Source organism: Macaca fascicularis, chromosome 12 (assembly GCF_037993035.2).
Source record: "Macaca fascicularis isolate 582-1 chromosome 12, T2T-MFA8v1.1".
Taxonomy (NCBI): Eukaryota; Metazoa; Chordata; class Mammalia; order Primates; family Cercopithecidae; genus Macaca; species Macaca fascicularis.
The window spans coordinates 74,244,900-74,261,092 of NC_088386.1; the positions used below are offsets into that span (position 1 = coordinate 74,244,900).

Genomic DNA, 16,193 nt, shown 5'->3' on the forward strand with positions numbered 1-16,193 from the left:
TGAATGGTGGTGTACCTTTTGCCGGTGGAGCTTCCTTCTTTTTGGGAACAGGAACAGGTTTCTTCTCTTCTGGAACAGGTTTCTTGGGTAACTCAGGCACTTTAAAGATATTATTAAGAATATTGGAAATTTTGCAAGAAAGAAATAAAATGTGAAAAGCACCGGTAGAAACCATATTTCAGCATCTAAAAATATCTGGTTTAAAGTAAGCAATCATCAGTGCTGCTAATAACCCCCAGAATCTGACCAAATCAGACCCCCAAACTCCGAAGATGCTGTTGCACATCCCTTTGCAGGAGGCATCATCTACCTTTGACTGGTATCACTGGCACCACTTCTTCCTCAGTCATGAACTCCTCTTCTTCATGAATGTACTCTTCTTCTTCTTCTACAAAATATTCTTCTACATGGCTTACTACTTCCTCTTCAAAGGCAACCTCTTCTGGTTCAAGTTCTTTAGGCATTTCTGGCACTTTAAAGATATTATCTTTAAGTTGGACCTTTGCCAATGACTCAGCAAAATTAAGACACCTTAGAAACATAGGCCCATTTATAACAGAAGAAAGGACAAGATTTACTTTTCCCACAAAAGTTTTCACACACAGAACTGAAGAGTAATTCAACAGCAAAAGACGAACAACATATTAAAATGAGTGCCATTAGGTACCTCTAACAGGTGGTGCTACTTCTTTTCTAGGGACAGGTACTTTTTCTTCTGCGACAACCCTCTTGGGCTTCGTGGGCACTTGAAATATTAAGTATAAGGAAATTTTATTGTTGGGAAAAGGCCACCCAGCCAATGCTTGCTTTGCTGTACTTTAAGCAGATAGAATAATGTATCTCCCTCTAATGAGATAGATATGCGATTATTCCTCTTTAAGAAACTATGTACTCTCCGTGGAAAGGATTCTGAGCTTCATAGAAATACAGATACACAGAAGTACCCAAGTAAACAAAGTAGCAGAGCCCAAATGTGAAATCAGGTTTACTGTTCAAATATCTCTGCTTGAAAGAAATATCCTTTCCTGAAAAGTGAAATTTACTTCTCAATTAGTATACTTCACACTTAGTATGAATCAGGGGGGAAAATGACTGGAAACTGGTTAGCTTTAAAAAACATCTTCGGCCGGGCGCGGTGGCTCAAGCCTGTAATCCCAGCACTTTGGGAGGCCGAGACGGGTGGATCACAAGGTCAGGAGATCCAGACCATCCTGGTTAACACAGTGAAACCCCGTCTCTACTAAAAAATACAAAAAACTAGCCGGGCGAGGTGGCGGGCGCCTGTAGTCCCAGCTACTCGGGAGGCTGAGGCAGGAGAATGGCGTAAACCTGGGAGGCGGAGCTTGCAGTGAGCTGAGATCCGGCCACTGCACTCCAGCCTGGGCGACAGAGCGAGACTCGGTCTCAAAAAAAAAAAAAAAATCTTCAAAATGAATTTAGAATGAATAAACAGTTACCAAAGTTTGGTGAATATTATGGTATCATTACATTGTTTAGGTAAATCAGGAATATGCCAAATGGTCACTGATTCTAAACCCAAACATTCTATTTTATATGTATTGTAGCCATGTGGTAGGACACAGCCATTGTCTAACAGGCTATGGATGTATTTTGAAATAATTTTTCCTTTTAAAGGTATTATCTTCTTATCCTGTATTTACAGATTTTTACATTCAACATTCTGCAGACAACTAATTTAAAAGACAAGAAACAACAAAACAAAATGAATCATAGTTACATTAATTTCAAAAGAAGCATCAGAAAAGATCACAATTGAGGAAGGAAATCATTATACCTTTAGCAGCGGGTTCAGTCACCTGCTCTTTTTCACGTTTGGTAATTGAAATACGTATTTTTTCCTCAACAACTTTCTTTGGTTCTTCAGGCACTTTAAAGATATTAATTATTAAAGGGCATTAAAACCAATTCCTTGAATACTATGTAATAAATATACACATAAAAAACCAAATATAAGAATCAGGACAAGAACATCCTACTCAGCAAAAACACAGAACATCAGATTGGCTAGGAAGACATGATTTTAGAACATACATAACAAAGTTGTTTTTGGTGATTATTACTCAGTAATGTACCTTTGGGTGGTGGAGGTTTGAGTTTCTTAGGAATGGGCACTGGTACTTTTTCTTCAGGGACAGCTTTCTTCGGCACTTTAAAATATCAATATTAAGAGATTTTAAAACTTGAAACAGATTTCTCAAGGCTAGTAAGAACAAAAAGTTAAGAAAGACAAATACAACATAATATTCCCAAACACACACATAATTTGTACACTGCCACTTTTACATATATTTTTATAGTAGGACAGACATGGAGGAAACAAAGATCTCTTACAGGTAATAATGTTTTTTTCACTCTACCTTTAGCTGGTGGGGCCTTTGGTTTTGTGGGAACTGGTTCTTCTGGGACGGGCTTTACAGGGATAGGCTTCTCTGGTTCTTTAAAAGTACATACAAGGTATTTCATGTTAGACTTTAGAACATAAGTTTAAACATTTCTTAAAAGGAATTAAATAATTGAAATACCTTTTATCTACAGTATAGCCATAGCCTATTGAGGTAGGCAAGAATCAGAGGTCCAAGCAGAACAAGCTCATATTGCCCTTTCCTTCTTGCTATTTTCTTTAATTAGGTAATTCTTACATGTTAAAATTCTCATTTCACTTCAGGTAGATAAATTCCTGGCTAAAACTCCCCTATAATATGGGTTTCTTAAAGCTATCCATAAGACTATGTAGAATGTTCTCAAAGTTGGGCTATGAAACATCAGAGACTGAATAAGTGAAATAATATTGATTTATTTCAAAATTCCAATAGAAATTTATTCTTTGAGTGAAATAAACTCTTTGAAGCCCAAAATACATGCCTACAAATTTGACCTTCATTAGGTAAAACACAACAGCTTGTGTTAGCTTACATGCCTGTCTTTACTTTTGAAGTAGTCATTGTCAAGTGTTGATAATGGGAACCCTGTGGGTAAATATATTTTCTCAATAGCCTATCGTACTCCATAATAGCAAGCTTTAGAATAAAAGATGTTCAGAAATTTTTAACCATGTCCTAGAACGATCATGGGCACTTGAAGATAAACTTGTAACCTTTTTGAAAAAGAAACTTAATGACATTTGCTATTTTGCATATGAGCCAAAATGAGGGAAAAATCTAACAATAACCTTAAGATTTATAGAGTTTTTTTTTTTTTCTAGGAGTTATCAAAGAAGAAAATTCCACATTTGCCAAATGAAACAAAGTTCTTTCCAAATTTCTTTGGACATCCAAATTTTTATCTTGTTCTGATTTATCTTGTTTTATCTTGTTCGAGTGTGCACATATTTAGTGTGGTTTTGAGTTTGCAGTTTTGCTCATACCTGTGATGTATTCTTCATGCTCTTCATATCGTTCATACGCCTGTTCCTCATATTCTTCATATTGGTCATATTCTTCTGTTGGTTCATACTCCTCAAATTCTTTATAATCATATTCTTCATATTCCTCATATTCTTCTTCCCGTTGTACTGAAACAGCTTCTTCTCGGGTATAAGACCTTTCTTTCTCTTCCATTATAATTACTTCTGAAACAATATTAACAACAGGCAGCACTTTACTTTAAAGCACTTTTAGGGATGACTGATAGTCACAATGTGCTTTGATTTTATTCTTTTGTGTTTGTTTCATGCACTGATTATGGGAGACTCTGACTGCTTTTTTTGGCCGGCCAAGGTATCATAGAGTATATTTAGTAATTGTGATTTCAAATGTTGTATATCCTGCCCTTAGTCAACAATAAGCTAATAAAGCAAAGGAGTCAGATTGGGAACCAGAAGGCAAAGAGCCAGATAGTTTCATGCTTCACATTACTTAATCAAAGTTCAATATACCTTTGGTGGGTTGAGGTTCTCTTTTTGGAGCTTCAATTGATACTTCTTCTTCTTTAACCACTCTTTTTCTGAATTCAGTCACTTTAAAAGAGTAATTATTAAAAGTGAATTGCAAGATTCTGAAAATGTGTGTGTGAAGAGAAATTTCGTTCAAACAATCCAAGGACAAAGACAACCATAACAGTGCCTGATTAAACTTTGATTTAAAAGGCAAGAAAATCAATAGACTTGGAAATAAACTTGCTCTAATATACATATGAATACCTTTTTTTTTTTCCAAAAAAGGCTACTTAGTACATCAAAGACACTGAATAATTTTAGCAAAATCAAGTATTATTTATAAAAGTTTAAAAAGACAACTAGACAGCGTAAATAATGACTATTAAGCTAAGTAGAAGCGTTAGACAGAAACCTGTGTTACATGAATAGTTTCTTCACCTTAATTCTAAGACATTTTCCTTAGTTCTGGTGGTACAATGTAGAAAATTCAGAATTGAAAAAATTAAAAATTTCATCAGAGATTGCTACGTAAAACAAGCATCGAGGCAGATGAGTTTCGTATATGGACAAAGACATTAGAAGACAAATACAGATGAAGGAAAATTATTCACATACGTTTAGAAGAAGCCTCAGTTTTTTGAAGTAAAAAGTACTTTCTATTATCAAAAATTTTAGTTTTGAAGTGATATGCATTAACAAACTTACATTGCTTACTTTATAATATGTCTTTTTTTTTTTTTTTTTTTCCGAATGACACCTATTCCACTAGATTAGTTTTAGTGCCTGGATGCTTATTTTGAATTTGTTTTTTTTTTTTTTTTTTAAAGAGTCAGTATACCTTTAGCTGGTGGTTCCTCCTCTCTTTTAGGTTTGAGTTTCGGAACTTTTTCTTCTGGGACAGCTCTCTTCGGTTCCTCCGGCACTTTAAAGAGAGATTTCACTTTAACGTATTGTTTCCCTCTTTCAAACCACAAAAAGGCAGCCATATAGTAGTAGCCCAAACAAAAAACTTGACATTTTCATTATTTCAAACATAAAACAACAACTGTAACAACAACAACAACAACAACAACAACAACAACAACAAAAACTAGCACCCATAACCAGTGTACTTGGTAAAGAGAGTAGGGCAAGTACAATATTGTGCATAATGGAAGGGCGGATGTACCTCTTGCTCTTGGAGGCGCCTCTTTTTTAGTTACAGCAACAAGAACTTTTTCTTCCTGGGTAATTTGCATGCGCCTCTCAGTCACTTAAAAGATAATTTTAGGAATAGGGAGTTATATTAAAGTGGACGTAAAAAATATACTAGCCAGAAAGTACTGTGATTTTAGAATAGAGGAATTTACAAGGCACACACAAATAAACATCACAAGTAATACTCCACCCAAAGACACCATTGTCACCCACCAACATATAAACGGTTTGACCCAAAGGACAGCAGCAGAGAGAAAGAAAGACAAGTTCCTAGTATTTCTGCTGGGGAGGTTTGTTTACCTTTGGCTGGTGGAGGTTCTTCCATCTTAATGACTTTTGGAGGAACCTTTTTTTCTGGAACTGGTTTCTTTGGCTCTTCCGGCACTTAAAAGATACCAGGCAATACCGTCAAACATACGATATGGAAAACACTAAACATAGGCACACTTATTTTCTTGTTAATGTTTAAAAAATCTGAAGAATGTATCAATTTAAGATTTAAAAAAAGACAGTCTCAAAGAATAAAATAAAATCCAATGTACCTTTAGGTGGGGGCACCTTTTCCTTTTTAGGAACTGGAGCAGGAACTTTCTTTTCTGGCACAATTTTCTTAGGTGCTTCAGGAACTTTAGAAAGATTAGATTTAAGAATATGAGTTTGCCTTACATATGAAGTGATATAGTTTTGGGGCTTAGAATTCACTTTTTGAAAAGATTGCACATATATACAAACATTAATGACTATACTCAGTAAATACGTTCATACATGTGTGCTGACAAAACGTAGACAGTTATGCAAATTGTTATGCATAAGACAGTTATGCAAATATGAAGGTATTATTATATACATGAAAATAAATAGTGTTGCATTTCTTCGAAAGAAATCATACCTTTAGCTGGTGGAGGCTCCTCTATTTTAGCAGGAATTTTTGGTTTCAGTACAATTTTCTTCTCCTGCCTCTCTGTCACTTGAAAAGATTATAAAATATACTTGTAGAAATGTCCAGATTTCTTTTCGATAAAAGTGTAAGGGGTCTTTTTATTAGACATTATATTTATCAACATATGCAATATGGATGACAAATTAGCTAAAAGAAAACATAAAGGAGACAAGCTAACATAGGGATAAAACTAATTAAAGAGTCAGTATACCTTCAGCTGGCTCCGCTTCCACTCTCTTAGAAATAATGTGCAGCTTTTCTTCCACAACATATTCCTCAGGCTCTTCCATCACTTTAAAGACAGCAATTTTAAAGAAGATAAATTACAGAGTTTTTCGTGTTTAATTTTAGCTTTAATTTATCACTTCAAAGAGTAATTAAAATAGCAAAAGTTTAACCCTTGCCAAATCCCTGCGTGTTCCTATTTCAAATGCTCAAAGAGCATTTTAATCAAAGCATATGTGTTAATGAAGAGTATGGGAAATGGGAACTATGTTTCATTAACTTAATTTTCACATGTGTCATACAGATAATAATGCTTATATCCACAGCAACAACAGGACAAGCACAAGACAAAAAGTGATTATAACAGCTGAGTTAACAAGAACACAAGAATCTGAAGATGAGTTTCACAAATAACAGAGCACTCTAGATTTGAAGGCCGCAGGGCAGAAACATATACTTGAGGATTTAAGTGAATTGCAAGATAATATTTCATGTTGTTTTCCCCACCAGTTTTGTGGGGGCAGGTATGGTAGAAAAGGCGGGAGGCTTCACATGATTTTTGAGCCTAAGTGTATACAGTTTTAATTTTTTTTTCTTTTTTAAGACAAGGTCTTGCTTTGTTGCCCAGGCTGAAGTGCAGTGGTGTAATCACAGCTTACTGTAACCTCAAACTCCTGGGCTCAAATGATCATCCTGCCTCAGCCTCCTGAGTAGCTGGGATTACAGGCTCATGCCACTGTGCCTAGCTGTTTTTTTTAATTTTTGTAGAATGGGGTCTTGTTGTGTTGCGCAGGCTGGTCTTGAACTCCTATGCTCAAGCAATCCTCCCTCCTTGGTCTCCCAAAGCACCAGGATTATAGGCATGAGCCACCATGCCTGGTCAAAGTTAAATAAGGAATAGAAGTGTCTGGTTAAAAACATATCTGCTCCTTACACTGAAAGTAAACCTAACAAGCCACCTATATTTGGGGCTTAATGAGAACCTAAAAATAATCAGTGTTTCTCCTTTTAACTAGAGTCTGGAGTACTAAAGGAAGTTTATAGTGTCAAAAGTTGAAATCAGACTATGTTTGGTTTTACGAACACTTTTAAAAAAGATGGAGTCGTCTTCAAATCTACCAGTTTCCTGACTTCCGTCCACCATCATGGCCTCTTCCAGGAAGCACAACAGAACTAACGGATTTCCTCCTGGGAGTCATGTCCCATCTTGGCCTATTCCAAGGCATTCCATTAAGACTACGCACCTTGGATTTTTACATGGGCTTTTGTTCCAAGTGAAAAAAGGGGCATAGTGTGCCATCTTTTATTAGACAGATAAAAACAGATACTTAGGGCATCTAAATGTACTTCAATTCTACTCATCTTCTCACTGGGAAGAGAGTTTGGTTAAGGAGCTTATTGATTTCTCTTTAAAAGCAGACCTTAGGAACTTTCTTAGGAAAGTTCTTTTGGCCATATGGCTTTAGCCAGAATGCTGGATTTTAGCTGGAAACCCGCCTTAATTCATTGAAAGGATATCCCAATGGAATAGTTTGTTGGTTCTGTCCTTAAGAAATTATAGATAATTAGCATTATAGGTATGAAAAGATCTGAGTAACAAGTCAGTCTGATCACATATATAACACAATTGTTTTCTCCATATGTAAAATACAGGAAAGCCATATGTGTTCAGTGGTTCAGACTCACAAATGTGGCATTGACTCCTAGAATGTAATGAGGTAATATATTTTCTTGTTCATTTTAAAACTGTCAGTCAAGACATTATAGTGACTTCTGCAATTGACTTAATGGATTATAGCTTGTATTTTTTAAATGACTAAAATAAAAAAATTAAAGTTTTCTGGTTTGCACATGTGTGTAGGATTATAATATAAAATATATTTTTGTCTGTGGATTGTGGTACAAGCAATGCTTGAGAAACACCAATTAGGCATTAGACTACTAAGGTAAAGCTTATGCCAGCCCCCCATGCTGAAGCCAAATCCTGTTTAATGAAAGGATATATGTATATGGAGATACCTGCCCTGATTAATTATATATAAATATGAAGCCTCTTTTATTCTATATAGGCAAGTAAGAAGGGATGCACAAGAAATACACTGGATTTCTTGAATCTAGTATAATCCTCCTGAATTTCGTGTTTTGATCAAAATATTCATTTAATGAGACTGGTAGATGTTCACTGAATTTGTGTCACTTTTTGTGTCCCTTTTCATTGGTCTGTAAACAGTTTGTGAAAGAAAACACCTCATCAAAACCCCAGATCATCTCTGCATTGTTTACCTTCATATTCTGTAACCTCCGCTTCTTCCTCCTCCTCTCTTTCTTCTTCTCTATAAACTGAAATGGACACACCTTCCTCCTCTTCTGAATAACTCCATTCCTCCTCTGCAGATACTTTAAAAGATAAAGTTTCATTTAAATTCAGCCTGCTGAGATACAGATGTATATACAGCCATGTGGTCACTACAGATGGATAACTGTTCCTCTATTTGCTTAGGACATAGCTTCATGGTTCTTCCTCACTACAAGAAGGAGGAAGCTAATTTAAGATGAGGGCAAGTACGGCCCAAGACTGAGAATGATACTCGAGTTATGTCCAAGTGTGGCCACTTTCAAAATTATAACATTTTCGGGACTCATCCACTTCCTTCGAATGATTCAAGACCAACATAGACACAGAAGACTCAGTCCCAGAAGGCTACAAAATAGACACATTCTAATACCAACATAAGGAGACATAACTGATGAGGACACGTTCTAAGGTAAGCAATCACATGTGGAAGAAGAAGAGACTTTGAGGAAACACAAACTCATTTATCCCCTGACTTCCAATTATATACCTTCGTGCCGCGTGACTTCCACTCTTTGAGGAACTGCGAAGGATAGTTTTTCTTCAGCAACAAATCTTTTTTCTTCTACAACAGTTTTCTTAGAGACTTCAGCTTTAAGGAAGCATTAAAATTGAAGTTTAAAATCAAGAATTTTAACAATTCCCACTTTCTAGAATTTGGGGAAGAGTTGCACGTACACCACTTTGAATAGCAAAATGGGAAAACAAGTTACATATCACAAGGACATAAACAAAAAAGTTTCACTGCAAGTAAGACAACAGATCAGTACAAGCACAGACCAGATGGAAAAAGCAAGAAGTTAACACACTCGAAGATTTTTTTTTTTTTTTTGGTCAGAGGATTGAGGCAAATCCTACCTCGGGGAGGAGGAGCTTTCTTAGCGACAGGAACTGGCACTGCAACTTTCTCCTCTGGGACAGGCTTCTTAGGCAGAGCTGGCACTTTAGAGACATTAAGCACTTTTAGAAATTTAATGTGATCTCAGTGAAGCCCAATGCAAAACAAAGAAATACACCCACAAAGCACTCATATCACAAAACTAACAAACTCACTGGAACATAAAGACTGTTCTTGGGAAGATGGAGAAACAATACCTTTTGGTGGTGGAACTTCTTCCTCTTTCCGAGGAACAGGTTTTCTTTCTTCAGGAACTTTCTTCTTTGGTATTTCTGGCACTTAAAGGATAGTATTGAATTTTAAAATTTGTCAAAAAGTCCAAATAAATGAGCAATATAGAAGTGGCAATTAAAGAAGACATGCAATTAAAGAAGCTTGAAGGAAAGACGAGGTTATTTCATGGAGATGGAATTAAGTACCTGCTGGTGGTGGAGATTCCTCTCTTTGAGTTACAATGGTTATTTTTTCTTCTGTCACAACTCTCTTCTGTACTTCAGGAACTTGAAAAGACATTTTTAGAATTGACTTTATATTTTCTAAAGTAGCTATGCACAGCTACTTTTTTAAGAAAGCAGACAGGTGGACAGACACTTTTGTTCAATTCTCACCACAAAACATCCATTTAGAATTAAAGTAACTCAATGGACAGATAATTAAACACAAAATATTTTGCATCAAAGACAAAAAAGATAGGGTTTCTTTACTTTGAAAGCCACTGTACCTTTAGCTGGGGGAGCTTCCTTTTTCTTTGCAACAGGAACAGGAATCTTTTCTTCAGGGACAGGTTTCTTTGGCACCTCTGGGACTTAAAGTTTTTGAAACACAATGTTGGTTCAGACATATATCACTTTTATGAAAGAACATGGGCACATGCACAAATCTTTACGTAGTACATTAATGTTGTTATAGATTATTTATGCATCAGCAAAATTATCCAGAAAATTAAGCTAACTATAATATTCCAAGGATCATAATGTGACAAATATCACAAATAATGTTTTAGAGGCATTTAGGCAAAAATGAGTTACGTAATAGAAAGTTGTGCACAGAATTCATCCTTTATATATTGATATGACCTTGCTAAAAACAAATTAGTGATTACACAAACAATCAAGAATGTGGATATAGTATATAGAAAACTTCTTTATGCTCTGTATTGAGAAATTGAGTAAATAATAACAATGGCTTTAGTTTATGTAAGACTATTTTAGACTAAGACTAAGAAGCCTTAGAGTCTTAGAATAGTTGAATATATATATAACTTACTTCTCTTCCCCACATATCTCCTCTCATTTTTGGTAGGTGTGCCTGTAGTGAATTCAAAACTCAGGAAACACTTACTCTAGAGTAGGTCTCTCCATCTGATACCCATGAGTGTCATAAGCTCTTTACAGAGCTTTGTGTACAGAATTCTGTGGGTATGTGTATTTGTGCTTTTTTTCTAAGGGGCTCTAGAGTTTTCAACAGGGTTTTCAACCTAAAAAATGTTTACAGTGTATTTGATTTATCTATTCTAAGAATGGATAATGTTAACTTTTTCATTGGAAGATGAATTTTAACAGCATGCATTATTGGCAGTAATTGTTCTCATTTTAAATACAGTATTGGCAGCTTTTGTGAATCCCTGCACCTCTGCACATGCATTTGTAATATTTTGGTGTAATTATATAGCTGCTCATTTCTATATGTATGTGTTATGCTATATATACATGTAGTATTTATATATATACATGCTATTATGCTATGTGTATTTGTTTTTATGAGTAAATGAGAGATGCCTCTGTGTCTCCTTTAAAAGACATATATGACTTTGCTGAAAACGAATTAGTGATTACACAAGCAGTCAAGAATGTTCAGATAGTTTATAGAAAAGCTTCTTTATGCTTTGTATTGGGAAATATAGTACATAATAACAATGGGTTTAATTTATCTAAGATGATCTGTCTCACGTAGCTTTAGTATTAGTATTGGTTTTACTAATATGACCTTTGTATTTAATGGTTAGATAATCAAAAGAATTTTGAAAGAGCCAAGAGTTTGAGAAAGAGAGAAGCATATTTGATTCAGGAAGAAAATAGAAACATTGCAAAGTCAGGCCAAGGGAACACTATTCAAAATATACTGTTTTAGTTAGGTCTGGTTTCTCCTAAATTGGATGTTGTTGAATTCTTGCTGAGTCTTTCTATAGCTGAACAGATATGTGTAATTGTAGTTTCAGTGCTTCAAGAAGATAGTGCCTTTAATCACCAAAAAATCCCAAACGAACGAAAGCAAGGGGTTTGTGATATACCACAGCAGTACATTTTCATTCAAACATACCTCTATGAAAGGTACTTTGACTAGCTAATTAGATAACTGAAACATTTACGGCAAATACTGAAGCTCAGTTAAGGTCTCAAGAAAATGGTGAAAGTAAACTTCAAAAAACCTGTATGTTCCCCACTATTGAAGACTCACCACTATTGACTTTTAAGAAGTGTGGTACTATGTACGTCTTTATGTAATTAACAACTAGTTCTGCCAGACACTCTATAGTTATCATTGCCCACACCTCTTCATAATGCATGAAACTGCTTTTACTAAGAAAAAGTTGCATTTATGAAGGATGAAAGTTTTTTCCTAGAAACATGTAGAAAACAAGTTTCACAAACATTTCCTTTTTCTCTAAGAGAGGGAAGATAGCAGTTTCACATAGTTACTTCCTTTAACAACATTTTTTGGTGATGTCTTAGGAATATTCAGTATAATAAACAAAGTATGTCAAGAGCATGGCACGGAAGTGGACAAACACTAAAAACAGGAGGAGAATGTAAAAGAGACAAAGACAAAGGCAGCATAGTACACATGAAGATCGCAGAAAGGAAAAGGCTGGCACTTGGAGCAAAGAGTCTCCCCATCATGGGCTCTGGTGTACCTTTCGGGGGAGCAGCAGGTTCCTTCTTAGGCACAGGAACTGGCTTTTTCTCCTCTGGCACGGGTTTCTTGGGAACCTCAGGAACTTTAAAGATACAATTGTTGAAATAATGTGGAATATTCTAGTCTCCTTCTGGGACATTTAAGATTACATTAAAGCATAAATCTTCACTAAGAGTGTGAGAATTAGGAAGTAATTTAAATATGCCTGTTTGTGATAGAAATGAATGCTAAATACCTCAACACCATGTAGACATTACATACATTACACAAGCAGACAAAGACCCAGTTAGCATGCTCTGGAGTCTAGAAATGTTACCAATACTGGTATAACACATTACCACAAATAAATGAAATCAATATACACAGAATTAAATATATTATAGATGGTTTGCAGATGCTATTTTGTTAATACACAGATCTCATAGAAAAAGATACAAGATGGATGCTAATAATTATTTTTTTCACAAATATTATTCTACCTTTTGGTGCTGGGGGCTCCACTTTTTTAGGAATGGGAACAGGGACCGCTTCTTCTGGAACTGGTTTCTTAGGTAGCTCAGGGACTTTAAAAGAAATGTACCGTTTTTGAGAAAGTGTGCATTTGACAAGGCATATGTTGTTGTAAGACTTAGAATTAAAAAAAAATAGAGATTCCCTTTTTATACCAATTGAATGCAAGAAAATTATGCTTTAGAAATGAGGGCAAATGAAGATGGCTGAATGGCTAATTGGAAAATGTGACTGCTGTCACCTTTAACTGCAGAAGCCTCCACTTTGTCAGGAACAGGTAGGAGCAACCCTCCCTCGGAGGTGCCTGTGTCGGTTCCTCAGAAACCAGCTTTTTACGAACATCAGTAACTATGAAGTTAGGTTTTTTTTTTTTTTTTTGGTAACCTTTACTTTTATAAAGCAGTTTCATAAACACAATTGAATTCGATTTTTTTGTGTCTTAAATGTTCAACAATTTGGCTGGGATGGAGGGGGTGGAGGCTTGATCTATAGTGCTTGCAGATTTCCGATTTCCAAGGTGGTGTAAACACTCCCTCCCACCCTGGCTATAAAGGTGATGTCATTGTCCTTGAGTTGGAAAGAGACTTGCAGTAGTACATTATATGGTATTTCCACCACACAGACACAAAGATAGAAACAATCTCAGAAACACAGATAAGAACAAAATGCCGTAAAATAGGAGGTAATAAGTTTTGAGTATTTATTAACATTTAAAAATATACTTTATTGGACTGTAACTTTACATAATCTAATTTTTAATAATGGCGGTGTTAAACTACTGGCTAGCAAAATTCCTGAAAATTTAACCATAGGCACTGGTGAGCTGGTATGAACTAGCTCCAGGACACTGTATTTCCAAATAACAGGTGATGAGATTGCAAACTCTCTGAATCTGGGAATGGAGCCTCCAGTAATTTTCGCTTTTCTCCCCTGTGCCTTCCTCATGGTTCTTCCCGTCCCCCATCACATCCTTTGTACATAGTGGCTATAGGTACGCAGACTGTGACTAAATCTGTTATTTAATAATAACATAAATGTTTACTATGGAATTTGTACTAACTTTTATTAAAAGACTAGTTTAAACTTAGAATGAATTAATAATACCTTTAGGTGGTGGTTCAACCCTTTTGGAAACAGCAACGTGAATTTTCTCTTCAGTAACAGTTTCCTTTTGTACCTCGGGGACTTAAAAAATGTGCATTGTAATTACTGATATGCCATGTTGTGGGTGGTAATTGTAATTTACAAAGAACATTAAAATAAAATGAAAACAGAGACAAACATGAAATGAAAAAGATGACAGAGAATTTACAAAGAGACAGAAATGTCTACATGATCACAAATTAAACAAGAGGGATAAAAATCTGCCTAAAACCCTTCCATTTGAGCCCCCACATTCCAGTTTGCCTTATACCTGTGACTGACACCTCCTCCTCTGTGTGAGAAGCAAAGAACATCTTTTCTTCTGAAATAACCATCTTCTTTGTATGCACAGCTGGTACTTTAAAGAGAGTATTTCACATTAGTATTTCTTTTTTTAGTACAAGACATCAGATCAAACACATGGATTTTATACTCAAGTATTTCGACACAGAATGAGTGGGTTAATATGGTAGCTTGAGAACAAATTCAGTATTGACAAGAAAACAAATCATCTTTTGATCTATAGGGACAAACAACACATGCAGCCTTCATCAAACGTTCTTAAATGAGAATCAAATAGACACAACTTCTTCACACACAATGTTGTGCTTTTCCAAATCTGTTAGGGTCTATTTCTATAAATAAGAGGACAGGGAATATTATATGCAATGGAATGCATTGCATAGTAAAGTTAGCAAACTACTGATTAAACACAAACCTTCCTTATAATAAAAAATGTAATTTTTAAGCAGAACTAGAAACAAAGTAGATAATGTTATTATTTAAATTGAACATATGTGCAACTCAACGTAAGACTTGTATTATGTAAAAATGTGTTTTTTTGGTCGTTTCAGATTTGTGAGTTACTTAGCAATATATGTACACATGTCCATACACATAAATAAAAAAAATTTGAACTTGTAGCTGAAAAACAAAGATGTATACCTTTCACTTCAATAACTTCTTCCTGTACTGGAGTCCGGGAAGGTTTTTGTGGAACAATCTTCTTTGAAACTTCAGGTACTTTAAAAATATGTACAAATATATTTGTATTTTGAAGAATGTTGCTTTGCACAAAATTTATAAGTATTTGATTATATAAAGAACTAACGTGAGTATAGATCAGTAAACACATTACTTGTGTACATGGGTGCTAGGAACGTTTGAAATGATAATACCTTTGGTGACTTGAACTTTTTCTTCCTCCATTCTTCGAGAAGTCTTTTCAATTTTTTCAATTACTGGCTTCTTTATAACTGCAAGCATTTTAAAGAAATTGCAGTACTTTTAGAATTCCTATTAAAAATCTCTCTCTGTCTCTCTCGCTCTGTGTTTATACACACCTATATGTATATATGCAGATATATGTATCATTTTTTAAAGACAGAGACGAGTTTGGTGCTTTGACCTTTATGCACAACTTTGAACGTCGGGTACAAGTTTCTGTACTTAATATATTTTGGCTATATTTAAGTTTACTATTACAATTTTTATCATCTTTTGATTTTTTAAATTAAATGAATTAGATAGAAATTTTAAGAAAAAAAATCATTCACAATAAAGCTTAGAGAAGAAGTTGTGCCTATTGGATTGAACTGCTGATTTATACATTGCTGCCAAACAAGCCATGATAATGATGTCGATGCTCTAGTCTATTTAAATATTTCCAATTACTTACCTTTAGGAGGTGGTGGTGCTTTCTTTTCAGGTACTTTGGCTGGAACTTTTCTCTCATGTGATTCTTTAATAAAAACACAGGAATAAGAAGGGATGCTTAAATAAGTTCTCTTAGGTTGTGTTAATTCCAAATGAGATAAGGTAAGGATAATATATAATTTTGGGACCGTTATTACCAACACAATTCTTAGTGCTAGGTTTTGAAGCAGGATCAAGCAGAGATGCAACAAGGCAGTAAAAGTAAAACTTGAACTTCTGCATTAGAAATTAGCACTTGCAATTTAGTGTTAGTAATAAGACTAAATGATTTAGCTTGTAATGTCAAAGCATGAAAGTAACTCTGAAGAAAATAACTTTTAAAAGATTTCTAACCTTAAAAAAATCCAAGATCATTTTATCTATTTCACATAAACTGCAAATCAGGTTCATAGCATTGACA

The 16,193-nt window shown here is 35.0% G+C and overlaps 1 protein-coding gene across 4 annotated transcripts in view; it reads right to left on the reverse strand.

The window, feature by feature from the left end:
• Positions 1 to 16,193, reverse strand: part of TTN (titin) — a 273,759-nt gene that overhangs the window by 146,557 nt on the left and 111,009 nt on the right. For all 4 annotated transcript variants that reach the window (XM_045368331.2, XM_065526517.1, XM_065526515.1 and 1 more), the window contains 27 exons: positions 15,756 to 15,818; positions 15,256 to 15,333; positions 15,023 to 15,100; positions 14,349 to 14,435; positions 14,039 to 14,119; positions 12,904 to 12,987; positions 12,423 to 12,506; positions 10,230 to 10,313; positions 9,928 to 10,008; positions 9,706 to 9,786; positions 9,469 to 9,552; positions 9,101 to 9,202; positions 8,541 to 8,654; positions 6,244 to 6,324; positions 5,982 to 6,059; positions 5,635 to 5,718; positions 5,393 to 5,476; positions 5,064 to 5,147; positions 4,734 to 4,817; positions 3,896 to 3,976; positions 3,386 to 3,589; positions 2,379 to 2,456; positions 2,094 to 2,168; positions 1,796 to 1,888; positions 668 to 745; positions 311 to 472; positions 16 to 99 (listed from right to left, as the gene is read on the reverse strand). In XM_045368331.2, the coding sequence (XP_045224266.2) occupies positions 16 to 99; positions 311 to 472; positions 668 to 745; positions 1,796 to 1,888; positions 2,094 to 2,168; positions 2,379 to 2,456; positions 3,386 to 3,589; positions 3,896 to 3,976; positions 4,734 to 4,817; positions 5,064 to 5,147; positions 5,393 to 5,476; positions 5,635 to 5,718; positions 5,982 to 6,059; positions 6,244 to 6,324; positions 8,541 to 8,654; positions 9,101 to 9,202; positions 9,469 to 9,552; positions 9,706 to 9,786; positions 9,928 to 10,008; positions 10,230 to 10,313; positions 12,423 to 12,506; positions 12,904 to 12,987; positions 14,039 to 14,119; positions 14,349 to 14,435; positions 15,023 to 15,100; positions 15,256 to 15,333; positions 15,756 to 15,818 (2,451 nt within the window). The remainder of the gene's footprint in view (positions 1 to 15; positions 100 to 310; positions 473 to 667; positions 746 to 1,795; positions 1,889 to 2,093; positions 2,169 to 2,378; positions 2,457 to 3,385; positions 3,590 to 3,895; positions 3,977 to 4,733; positions 4,818 to 5,063; positions 5,148 to 5,392; positions 5,477 to 5,634; positions 5,719 to 5,981; positions 6,060 to 6,243; positions 6,325 to 8,540; positions 8,655 to 9,100; positions 9,203 to 9,468; positions 9,553 to 9,705; positions 9,787 to 9,927; positions 10,009 to 10,229; positions 10,314 to 12,422; positions 12,507 to 12,903; positions 12,988 to 14,038; positions 14,120 to 14,348; positions 14,436 to 15,022; positions 15,101 to 15,255; positions 15,334 to 15,755; positions 15,819 to 16,193) is intronic.